At 22.4% G+C, this 13,589-nt stretch overlaps 1 protein-coding gene across 1 annotated transcript in view; it reads right to left on the bottom strand.

Annotated features, from left to right (window-relative positions):
• Positions 1-13,589, bottom strand: part of LOC117181754 (CD63 antigen-like) — a 68,225-nt gene that overhangs the window by 36,467 nt on the left and 18,169 nt on the right. The window contains exons 2-3 of the mRNA XM_033374718.1: positions 5,523-5,711; positions 728-898 (exon numbers count right to left, since the gene is read on the bottom strand). Of these exons, the coding sequence (XP_033230609.1) occupies positions 728-898; positions 5,523-5,711 (360 nt within the window). The remainder of the gene's footprint in view (positions 1-727; positions 899-5,522; positions 5,712-13,589) is intronic.

The following is a 13,589-nucleotide window of genomic DNA, read 5'->3' as shown; positions in this document are numbered from 1 at the left end:
TTTTTTTTTTTTTTTTTTTTTTTTTGAAATCCTGGAAAATCTATTAAAATACATTGAGAGCTTTAAAATGCTTTAAAATTATTTAAATCCTTAGAAATCTGATCAAATCTTTTAAAGTATTCGTATCTTTAGAAATTCTAGAAAATTGTTCATCTTAAAATATTTCAAGCGCTTCGAAATCCCTTCAAATGAATAAAAAAGAATAAAAACTTCCTTGGAATCTTTTAAAATTCCATAAAATATTTCAAATTAAAAACTCTTGAAAATGTCTTCGATTTTATCAGTCTTTAAAATATCCTAAAATCTCAAAAACTCCTTGAAATTATTAAAATCTACTACTATAAATTTCTCGAAATCGTTCAAAATACCCTGAAATTTTTCAAAAGAATTCAGGACAATTCAGAAATAGGTATAGATCTGAATTGAATAGTGATTAACCCATGAGTTAATTTATTGAAAAAAAGTTACAAATGTAAACTTTTGATTAAAAAAAATTGGTGGTGATTTTTGCTATTTTTTTCGAAATTCCTGAATCTTGGAATCTTTAATTTTATTATAATAGGGAACAATAAGAACCAAATTTTGAAAATAGGGCACTTTAGGGACCTAAACTCAATATAGGGTACAATAGAAAATATAGGGACATTGAACATTTATATACTAAAGAATAATAATTTAAATAAACATTAAAATAAGGAGGAAAATGCAAAAAAAAAAAAAAACTTACATCGTGTTGCATGATATTCCAGGAATTTTTGACTTTCTCATCTTCATTGTATTGATGCATTGTTCCGTTCATGCGAGATTCTAGCATCGTGCCTACTTTACCCCGCATAATGTATCCTGAAATTCCAGCACCTAATTCCAGGGCGAATATCAGCAGCAACAAAACAGAGAACTGCAAAGAACATATTTCAGCCCCTTTAATATTTTACGATCTAAGATAATTCCGAGTGTAATATAATTTTCATTTATCAGAAAAAAAAAAAATAATTCAGATGTTTGGAAATTTCATTAAAATTTTCTAATAAAAGCTCAGGGAAATTTAGGTCATATTCAGGGTGACCGTTTTAATTGAAGAAAAAAATCACGGTCATTTCCCGGTTCACAAACACTTTTCCCGGTGAATAAAATTTTTTTAAATCGAACTCTATTTTCAATATTTTTCTATTTAAAGTAATAAATAATAAACAAATCAAAATATTCAAAGTGGAAATGTTAAATTTTGAACTTTTAAAATTGATGTTCAAAATTTTTTCAATTACATATTTTTCTATTCAAATGCAAAATTCAGAATTTTGAACATTCACAAATTATAGAGTTTAAAAGTTTAGAATAAGTTCCAAAAATATAAATCCACGTTAACATTTTCAATAATCTAAATTAAAGAATCAATGCATGAAATTAAAAATTTTCAAAATTATATTAATAAGTTATTTTCAGGGTGGCCGTTTTAATCGACGAAATAAATTCCTGGTCATTTCCGGGTTTGCAAACATTTTTCAGGGTCAATGAAATTTAAAAAATGGAACACTAAAGCTACAAAATTTTCCACTTGAAGTAATAAAAACTGAGTTGCAAATGAAAGCACTAAAAGTGGAATTTTTAAAATTGAAATTTAAAATCTTTTAATTCAAAAATGTTGAATTCAAATGCTCAATAATTTACGCGTATAAAATTGAAGGTACTAACATTTTTCAATATAAAAAAATATAAATCTACGTTATCATTTTTGATGCTCTAAATTAAAAAATCAATCAATGAACTTTAAAATTTTCAAAATTATATAATTTTAAGGAATTTTAAGCTAGAAGCATCAAATATTGAAAAATTGAAACATTTTTAACTGAACACTTCTTTAATTATTTTCTTTTCAAATAGTTTAAACATCCTTGAAAAGCTTCAAAATTTTATTTCAAAATCTCAAGAAATCTAGAAGTTGTTAAAAAATTTTTTTTTCAATTTAAAATTATTTTGGAAATCTTTTCAGAACTTCCAAATATCTGCCAAAGTGAATTGCATTTTTTCTACAATTTTCAGAAAATGCTGTAAATTTTAGAAAATTTCTTTACAATTTGGATGTATAAATAAAAATTTTAACATTTATTATTTGTAGGCGAAATTTGAGTAATGTAGATTTTCGCAGATTTTAAACAAAAAAATTTTATTCTTTTTAAGAATTGTGAAAGGCTTCAAAAGAATAAAAAGTTTTTTTCAAGATTCATAGGAAAATTAAAAATAATTTTTCATTTTTAAAAATTATTTTAAGAGAATATTTAAAAAGTTTTTCAAAGATTTAAATAAAATTTTCAAAAAAGATTCTAGAAGATCTATTTATTTATTAAATAAAAATATTTTTTTATCCGAAATTTTCAACAAAGACTTTTATTTTTTATTTCCAGCTCAGAATAAAAATTCTTTGGAAAAATTTCCTGTTCCAATTCAGAATTTTGTCCCTTTTTGAAAAATTCCAGTACGAACTCGGAATTTGTTAAAATTTATAAATTCCCGTTTCCAAGTCATAATTATTATTATTCTGTATAAATTCTAGCTCCAACTATAATTTTGTGAACGATTGAAAATTCCCTGCTCAAATTTAAAGTTAAATGCAAGCCTTTAAAAAAGCATTTAAAAATTCTTTAAATTAAAAATGTAAGCTAAAAATAAAATTTTTTAAATTTTGAAATTTTGAAAAGATTCAAACTTAATGTAAAATTTGAAATGATAGCCCAATATAAAACAAAATGTAGATTTTTACAGATTTTAAACAAAAAAATTTGATTATTTTTAAGAATTGTGAAAGGCTTCAAAAGAATAAAAAGTTTTTTTCAAGATTCATAGGAAAATTAAAAATAATTTTTCATTTTTAGAAATTATTTTAAGAGAATATTTAAAAAGTTTTTTAAAGATTTAAATAAAATTTTCAAAAAAGATTCTAAAAGATTTGAAGAAAACTTTCAATCTCTTAAAATTACTCAAATTTTTTTCTACAAATCTTCATTTATAAATTATACATGGAAATTTAAAAATTTCACTCACAAATTAAGCATTTTTCGAAATTTTAACGATTCCAGGCTTTCTATGTCAAACAATTCAGTTAAAGATTCTTTAATTTTAAATATTTGGTTTTAATTTACTTGTCTTAAATAAAAATTCAAATATTGCTAAATATTCAATGATTAATTTTTTTTTTAAATTAAAAATTTCAAATTGAGTTTATAAACTTTCATCTGAAAATTCTTAAATTTTGAACTGATTTAAAATCATTTTGTCCAATCGTTTTTGTTCACTTTTTATTACGTAAGGTACAGATAAATTAAAAAAATCTATTTATTTACTAAATAAAAATATTTTTTTATCCGAAATTTTCAACAAAGACTTTTATTTTTTATTTCCAGCTCAGAATAAAAATTCTTTGGAAAAATTTCCTGTTCCAATTCAGAATTTTGTCCCTTTTTGAAAATTTCCAGCACGAACTCGGAATTTGTTAGAATTTATAAATTCCCGTTTCCAAGTCAGAATTATTATTATTCTGTATAAATTCTAGCTCCAACTATAATTTTGGGAACGAGTGAAAATTCCCTGCTCAAATTTAAAGTTAAATGCAAGTCTTTAAAAAAGCATTTTGAAATTCTTTAAATTAAAAATGTAAGCTAAAAAATAAAATTTTTACATGGGAAATTTTTAAAGAAAAAAATTTTGAACTACGCATTGTAAGCTAAATAATAGCATAATTGAAAAACATAAAAATTCAACTAATTATTTTTAAAATGTTGACATCAAGCGTGGACAGATTTATTTTACAAAATTGTAAAATTCCCGGTAAAAAAAATTCACTGTCATTTGAAATATTTTATTTTCCAATAGTTTAAGCATCCTTGAAAGGCTTTAAAATTTTATTTCAAAATCTTGAGAAATCTAGAAACTGTTTTACATTTTTTTCAAATCAGGTATTATTTTTGAAATTATTTCAGAACTTCTACATAACTTTTAAAATTAATTGAATTTGTCTTAAAACTTCTAGAAAATCCTGCAAATTAAAAAAAAATTATTTCAAATTTGAATTTATAAATAACAATACAACACTTATTACTTGTAGAAAAAATTAAGAGTAATTTTAAAAGATATTTCAGATTTTAAACAAAAAATGTACAAGTTTTTTAAGAATTTTAAAAGGCTACAAAAAAATAAAAACATTTTTTTAATATTCCTACGAAAATTGAAATTGATCTTTCATTTTGAAAAATTATTTTAACAGTCTATTTAAAAAGATTGCAAGAGATTTCCAGAATTGTCAAAAAAGGCCCTGGAAGATTTTAAAGAGTTTTTAAAAATTGTAGGAAAAATTCTATTCATTTTGAAATAGGTTTAGAAATTCAGAGAAAAAGATTCCACACACTTTGTTTAAATTATTTTATATAATTTCAATTTCTAAATTAATTTTGAATATTTTTAAAGCTTATAAATATCTTTTAAAATCACTCACATTTTTTTTTATAAATAATAAGAGTTCAATAATTATTTCTACATAAAAATTCAACAATTTCTTTAATTTAATTGTATTAAATTAACAACCAAATATTGCGAAATATTAAATAATTATTCTTTTTTCCTAATTAAAAAATGTTAAATTAATTCAAACGAATTTAGAATTGCTTAATCAAATAAATTATTGTTCAGTTTTTAATACTTAAAGTGCAGATCCATTTTTAAAATTATTTATTCGTTTATATAAACCACTGTTTTAAGTATAAAAGAGTAAATTTATAAGAATTAAACCGAATAAAGAAATTGTAAGCGAATTCCAAAGAATTGAAAAGAATACAGGGTAAATAAATAAGAATTCAGGGTGAATTCAAAATAAAAATTGCAAATTACTTCGAATCTTTGAAACCCTACTAATTTCTAAACAAAAAAACTCACTGATGACTACAAAACGATTGAAAATAATTCAAAAATTTGAAAAAATTCTTCGAATTTAATTAAAAAACTAAATAATATAATAATTTATCAAAATCACAATTTAGGAAATTATTTAAAAACGTTTGAAATCAAAGTTGGACAAAATTTTTAATATAAAAATTTGGTAAAATTCCAGATCAAAAAATAAATTCACTGTCATTTCCCGGTCTCATAAAATTCCCGGTCATTTCTTCAAATGGGGTACCTAAAAATAGGGTATATTTCACTGAAATTCTAGCAGTTTTTTTTTAACTTTCTTTTCTTCAGAAAAATTTAGAGAAAATTCCACAAAGTTACATGTAAATTTCAATAATATTTTCTACTGAAAAACTAGTGAAATATGATTTAAATTTCAGTCTAAAATCACTGATTTGCAGTGAAATTTCATGGGTTCAAATAGCCACAAATACGTCACAGTTTTTTTTAGTAAAATTTCACTGATTTTTAGTAAAATTTTACTGATTTTTAGTAAAATTTCACCAAGCTGCATTAAAGGAGGTGTAAGATTAAAATTAAGTTGTTTGGAAGTGAATTTATAATTAATGATTCATGATTCCTACCGTTATTATCATGCAGTGATTTTCCTTCACAGCTCCACAACATCCGAAGAACGATACGAGGAAGACTATCACGCCGACTATTATCATTAAAACTGGCGCTGCAAATAACCAGTTGTCGACGAAATTACTGTAGTCATGATAAGTCGCCAAAATTACGCCACCGAATGAGATGAGCACGACCCCAGTTATCTGAGCAAAGAAAATTAGCATTAATTACTTTTTAATTAATTAGAAGTCATTCGCTATTCTAATCGGGCAAGCGAACGGCGATTAATTAAGTCTTTCGCATGAATATTCACAAAGATTTTATAAAAGTTGACAAGGTTCACTTCATTTTCATTTAAATCATTTTAAAAACTCGATAAATTATCGATAATTAAATATTTCTCATAATGAAAATAAAAAAATGATTGGTTCATTAATCGAAAGACATTTTCTGTTTTAATCAGACAAAGAACCTGCGATTAATCAAAACATTTCCAAGAAAACTTTCCACTTCTAGAACTAAATATAAAAAGGAAAATCAATCTTGAGGGAAATTAACTTTCTTTTTAATTTTGGATTTATAAAAATTCTAGAACCATTTATAAGGGTCATTTCGTTTTGAATTTGTCCAATTTGTTATACCCTTAATTCAAATTGAAATTTTTTTGCATAATATGTTTACTTATTAACTAAAATTATTATAAATGCTTTATAATGATCTATTTCTCATAAAGGAAATAAAAAATCATTAATAAATAATCATTGAAAAAACAATTTCGGATTTATAAAGAGAGTAAAGAATTTAATGGGAAAAATGCGGTTCAAGCAAACAGAAATTTTTTTTCGATTAATATTATTTACAACATGTGTAAAAATAATAAATTTTCAACCAAGAAAGATTTTTCGGCCAATCAAGAAAAAAAAATGTAATCCAAAATGTTGAATTTTTAAGCCAAACAAACGAGATTTAAAAAAATATACATTTTTAAATAAATAATTGAATTTTCATTCAAAGGAAGTTAATTTTTTACAAAAAAAAAGACGGATTTTTAACAACATAAAAACATTTTTTACCAAATGGTTGATTCACGAAAAAAATACATACGTTTTCAACGAACTAGTTGAATTTATGAATTGAAAAAGATTGACTTTTAACCAAAACTAGAATAGTTAAACTTTCATTTAAAAACATCAATTTTCAATTTAAAAAAAAATTCTACGAAACAAATGAATTTTCTACCAAAGCATTGAATTTTTAAGCCAAAAAGACGAATTTCTTACAAAACTGTTGAATTTTTATCATAAAGAATACAAATTCCTCGACAAAATACATACATTTTTAAGCGAATAGTTGAATTTTCAATAAAAAAAACTTCATTTTTTACAAAAACAGAGGAATTTAAGACAAAATACATACATTTTTAATCAATTAGTTATATTTTAAACCGAAAATAATTTATTTTTAACCATAGATGAAATATTTAAACTTTCATTTTAAAAAATTAATTTTCAATAAAGTAAACAATTTTTCACAATATTGTTCAATTTTTTACCAAGCGTGGAATTTTCAAGCAAATAAGAGAAGTTTTTAACAACTATAAAAAACACTTTTAACCGAACAGTTGCATTTTTAACCAAATAGTTAAATTTGCAGTTAGAAAATTATTCAAAAAATATTTTTATTTTAAATTAAAACCAGTTGAATGTAACTAAAAAAGACTATTTTTCAGCATAATACTTGAATCTTCAATTAAAATAGATGAATTTTTCGCCAAACAATTGTATTGTTAACTAAAAGAAATATTTTACATCAAAAAGGCAAATTTACAACAAAATACATGAATTTTTGATTAAATAGTTGAATTTTATACTAAAAAAGACCGTCAATCAAAAATGAAATATTTGAATTTTCAGTTAAAAACTTAATTTTTAACAACAAAAATGATCTATTTTTAAAACAAAAATACGATTTTTCGGCAAAATACTTGAATCTTTAACTAAAAAAGATCAATTTTCCCACTAACATTTACATATTTACAATAAAATATTTTACATCAAAAAGGCAAATTTACAACAAAATACATGAATTTTCAATTAAATAGTTGAATTTTAAACGAAAAATATCAATTTTCAACCAATAGTGAAATAGCTAAATTTTCAACTATTTAATTTAAAAAAAAAAACATTTTCAAAGAAAAAATACAAATGATCAACAAAATAGTTAAATTTTCAACCAAAAAAATGTTTAGTCAAGAAGGAAAAAAATTCAATCAAATTGTTGAACTATATGGTAGAAAAAATTTTTTTATTCATAATTCGTTGTTTTTTTAAGTAAAAAATCTGGGTGTTTGTTGTTAAAAATGCAACTGCTTGTTTGAAAATACTGTGTTGTAGTCGAGGATTCAAAGTTTTGGTTGAAAATTTAAAAATCATCCATTTTGATACAAATTCACGTATTTTATTTTAAATTCGTCACTTTTGGTTGAAAAATAATCATTGTGTCTAGCAATTTTTTAAAATCATTTTTCGGTTGGAAATTTAACAAATTTTTAAAAAATTAGTTTTTATTTTCTTAAGATTTAATTTTTATTTGAAAATTCAACTATGGGTTTGAAAATTAATTTTTTCTTAAATTCTTGTTTTTTTTTTCGTTAAAAGTATAACTACCTTGTAAAAAATTTATGTTATTGCTGAAACTTATTATTTAAGTTAAAAATTCATATTTTTATTTGAAAATTTGAGTAATTTTTTCAAATCTTTCTTTTCCGTTAAAAAAATTTTTTTAAACTGAAAATTGAAATATTTCATTTTTGGTCACAAATTAATTTTTTTAATTTCAAATTCATGTCTTTCAATGAAAATTTAAGTATTTTAATTACATTGTTTGTTTGAAAATTAATTTTTGAACTTCAAAATTGAGTACAATCCTTAAAATTTTTCTCTTTTGTTTAAATTGAAACGTTTTTTATGTCGGATACAAATCCTTTGTTTGATGGAATTGAAAATTTATGTTTTTTAGTTCAAAGTTATACGACTTCGTTAAAAATTAATTTTTTTAGTTGAAGGTTTATTTAATTTAGTTGAAAATTCATTTCCATTTTCAATTAAATAGTTGAATTTTTAACGAAAAAATATAAATTTTCAACCAAAAATGGAATTGTTAAATTTTTATTTATTTAATTAAAAAAAAGATATACATTTTCAAAGAAAAAATACGCATGTTCAACAAAATAGTTAAACTTTCAACTCAAAAAAATCAAGAACAAATTTTTTTTCGACCAAAACTGATTGATTTTTAACCAGACAGTTGCACTTAAAAAGAAATGTAATTTTCTACAAAAACAGATTCATTTTTCAAACCCAAGGAAATTTTGAACAAAGTAATTAAATTTTCAACCAAAAAACTTCCTTAGTCAAGAAGGAAACAAAATTTCAATTGAATTGTTAAATTTTAAAGTCAAAAAAGGGAATTTTCAACAAATTAATTACATTTTTATAAAAAAAAAATAATGAATAAACCAATAATTCAATATAGACTTTTCAACTGAAAAGATTGAACTTTCAACATACAAAAATAGTTTAACTTTTGTATTGGAGAGCGAAAAAAAATTCTGTAAAATCGAAATCATCATTTAAAGATAAGACAAAAGTCCATTTTCCAGATGACGTGTTGCTGATTGAAGCCAAAACAAATTGATTACAATAATTTGTCCACTTTCGAAGAAACATACGTCAGTTTACAATCTCAAAGTGAAGAGTAAATCATCTAAGAATTTTCTTGTTACAATTTCACAGATTTTGAAAATTGGGTTTTCATTTTGAAAATCATTTTAATGTCGCAAAAATAATAAAAGTGAAATAGCACATGATTTTTATAGGCCTTTACCAGTATTTCGCCATTTATGTTCAGTATGTTCTCTATCGCAATCCGCAGTCGAGCCTGATCCTATTTCTAACCAGGGTTAAAATAACCCTTAAAGGGCATACTGGGTATAAAACACCCAGCGACTTATTCGTGCTTTAACAAAACATACCAAATTCAAGAAAATGGAACATATGGCTCCAGATTAACAAATTACATGAAAACCTATTTTTCTATGTCTTTGGAACAAACACTATAAGTTTAATTTTATTTTTGAAGCGTCGTATCTCAGAAGTATTTAAGTAAAATTTTAAGTAAAAATATAAAAAACTTAAAACTTATGAATTTTAAAGTGAAAGAAGTCATTTTTTAATTGTTTTCCAAAATGAATTTTTTTAACTACTTTAAATTTTAAAAACTGTTATGAAATCTTTTTTTACTTAAACTAGATAGAGTAAACATCATTAATTGATTTTCTTGTAAAAAAACTTTCCAATACCGTCGGCATAGCACACGTTTAATATCCTTGGGTCTTTACCACCCAGTGTGCTCTTTATCTAATTTTACGGAAGTGTGCCCTTTAAGGGTTAAGATTGGCTGGATAACTTTTTCTAATAATTTTTCTTCGCTTGAAACCGAATTTAAATATTAAATATTACTTTAATTCTCCATCAGTTCTTAAGCATTACCTACTATGTATTACTAGAGCATCTAAGAATTCTAGGCTAATGTTTCTAGAGACTTTATTTTCAAGGCACGTTCATAGAACGGGGAAAAGGGCAAAGGGAGCGTTTCCTCCTCCGTTTCCTCTTTGAGCCACACCTGGCTATATTGAAATCATTATGACTTCTACGTATTGCCATTCAATCAGGGGTGATTGCTTATGATAAAAAATTAGTCCAAAAATAACCTTTTTTTTTTTAATCAGTTAATTCGTGCTGACCTCGCACTCCCTTCAAAGGTAAAAAATAGTGTAAATTTGAGAAAATAGACCAAAATAATTTTAATTTTTAACCAATTTTCCAGTTTTCTGACCGAATATTTCAAAAGTATTAAAAATGAATTTCAATGTTTATTTAGAATGTTATTCTTTAGTATATGAATGATCAAAATTCCTATTTATCTCAGACTTAGAAATTTTGTAATTTGCTTAAAAATTCAATAATTTGATTGCAAATTTTTTCTTTCTTGTCCAAAAAAATTTTTTTGTTGAAAATTCAACTATTTTGTTGAACAATCATCCTTCTGATTTGAACAATCATCTCTTACTGTAGAAATTTCACCTTTATTCGATAAAAATGTATTTTTTTGTTTGTAAATGAATTTTCTTTGGTTCAAAATTAACTTTTCTGTCCAAAGTTCAACTGTTTTTGTAGAAAATTCGTACTTTATGATCGAAAATTTAACAATTTGATACAAAAATTAACTATTATTTGAAACTTGATTTATTTTTTTGTAAATTCGTCTTTTTTGGTACAAAATCAATTTTTTATTTAAGGATTCAAATATTTTTATCAAATTAATTTTCCTTGGTTAAATCCAACTGTTTTTAATTAAAATTAAAATCTGTTTTGTTGAAATATCAACTATTAAATTTTTCGTAGAAAATTCATCTTTTTAAATTAAAAAAATTAGACTCCTTGCTTCGAAGTTGAACTAATTTCTTAAAATTTAACTTTTTTAATTAAAGAATCATAATTTTAGTTTGAAATTTCTTTTCTTTTAGCTACGAATTTATTTTTTCACCTGAAAATGTAAATATTTTGTTGAAAATTCTTATTTTTTGGTTCAATTCAACTGTTTTTTACTTAAAATAAAAATATTTTCTTGGTTAAAATATCAACTGTTACAGTTTTTGTTTAAAATTTATCGTATTTGGTTAAAAATACAATTACATGATTCAAAATTTATCTTTTTAGTTTAAAAATTCATCTATTACTGTAGAAATTTTACATTTTCTTGTTTGGAAATTAATCTGTTCTATTCAACTGATGTTTTTAATCAACGGATTTTATAAAATTCGTATTTTGGGATCGAAAATTTAATAATTTGGTAGAAAATTTAACTATTTGGTTAAAAAATTATTTCATTTGTTGAGATTTCGTCTTTTTTAGAAAATTAATAGTTTTAGTTGATGATTAGAGTATTTCGTTAAAAAAATTTTTCTGTTAGTTAAATTTAAGTGTTTTTTAATTTTAATTAAAATCATTTTTGTTGAAATATAAATTATTCCATTTTTCCTTGAAAATTCATATTTTTAAATTGAAAATTCAACTCCTTGGTTGAAAGTTGAACTACTTTCTTTAAAAAAATTATTCTTTTAACCGAAAATGAATAATTTTAGTTAAAAATGGATCACTTTAGGATAACATTAGCTTTTAGGTACAAATATTTTTTTTTTAACTGAAAAGTTTACTATTTTGTTGACAATTCAACTGATTGGTTGTAAAAATTAATCTTTTTTGTAAACAATTCGTTTTATTTACATCAAAAATTAATTCTCCTAAATAAAAATATAACTACACCATTTTTAGTTAAAAATGGATTTTTTTTAGTTTAAAAATTCAACTATTTAGTTAAAATTTGTAGAAATGACAAAAATATAAACAACAAATTAATCAAATAAAATGTAGACTAATATCACTTCCATTGTTCAAAATATTTAGTTGAAAATTCATCTTTTTTGGTATAAAATTAATCTTCTTGGTTTAAAAGTTAACTACTTGGTAGCAAAAATATGTTTTTATTAATAATTCGTTGTTTTTTTTAATCATTTTTCGGTTGAAAATTTAACACATTTTTTAAATTTTCGTTTTTATTTTCTTGAAATTTGATTTTTTAGTTGAAAATTATTCTTGTTTGTTAACAATTATTATTTAAGTTAAAAATTCATCTTTTTACTTGAAAACTTGAGTAATTTGTTTAAATCTCATTTTTTGTTCCAAAATTAGTTATTGACTGAAAATTGAATGATGTATTTTATTTTTAACTAAAAGTCAATTTTTTAAATTGCAAATTCAGCTATTTCAATGAAAATTTAACTATTTTATTCGAAAATTGTTTTATTTTAATTGAAAATTCATTCGTTTTTATTGAGAATTGAAGTAATTTGTTCAAATCTCCTTTTTTGGCTTCAAAGTTAGTTTTTTATCTGAAAATTGAACTATTTCATTTTCTGTAATGAAAGTATTTTTTTAGTTGCAAATTCATATCTTTTGACGAAATATTAATATTTTATTGAAAATTTTGTTTTCCTGTTTAAAATTTAATTTTTGAACTTTACAATTTAAATTCTATATTTAAACTTGGTCTATTTTGTTTAAATTGAAACGTTTTTTATTTCAGATTAAAATATTTCGTTTCTTGGAATTGAAAATTCATATTTTTTGGTTCAAATTTATACTACTTTGTCAAAAGGAATTTTTTGGGGTGAAGATTTATTTAATTTAGTTGAAAATTCATTTGCATGGCTGAGAATTTAACTGTTCTATAAAAGAAATCGCTTTTTATGGTTAAAATTTTTTTTTTTTAAGACAAAATTTAAATATTCCATTTTGGGCTGAAATGTTTTCTTTTTTTTTTTTTTTAGTTCGAAATTCACTTCTTTTGTTACAAATTGAACTATATTATTTAAAGTTCAATTTTTTATCTGAAATTTCAGTACATATTCCGTTTTTAATTAATTTTTTTTAGTAGAAAATCTAAGAACTATTCAGTTGAAAACTATTTTTTTTCTGCAAAAAAATGAACTATTTTATTTTTTGTTCAAATGCTAAAAAATTTACATGTACCAAATGGAAGGTAGTAACACTTTTCAATTAAACAATGTTAAATAAAATGCAAATAAACTGCAAATTTTATCTAAATAGTCTAGGCATCCTTTAAAAGCTTTAAAATTTTATTTCAAAATCTTGAAAAATCTATAAGTAGTTTAAAATGTTTCCAAATTCAAAATAATTTTTGAATTTTTTTTTCGGAACTTTTAAATATATTTCAAAATGAATTAAATTTTTTCTATAACTTTCAGAAAATCTTGCAAATTGAAAAAAAATTAATTTGAATTTATAAATAATAAAAAAACACTTATTATTTGTAAAAATATCAGAGTAATTTTAAGGGATATTTAGAAGTTTTAAAAATATTCGAATTAAATTTAGAACTTGACATAATTTCGAAGTTCTTAAATTAGAAGTTAAATTATTTTTATTTTAAATAGTCTA

The sequence above is a fragment of the Belonocnema kinseyi genome, chromosome 10 (genome assembly GCF_010883055.1).
Source record: "Belonocnema kinseyi isolate 2016_QV_RU_SX_M_011 chromosome 10, B_treatae_v1, whole genome shotgun sequence".
In the NCBI taxonomy this organism is placed as follows: domain Eukaryota; kingdom Metazoa; phylum Arthropoda; class Insecta; order Hymenoptera; family Cynipidae; genus Belonocnema; species Belonocnema kinseyi.
The sequence above is the reverse complement of the archived record's forward strand: the minus strand, read 5'-3'. Positions and strand labels throughout refer to the sequence as shown.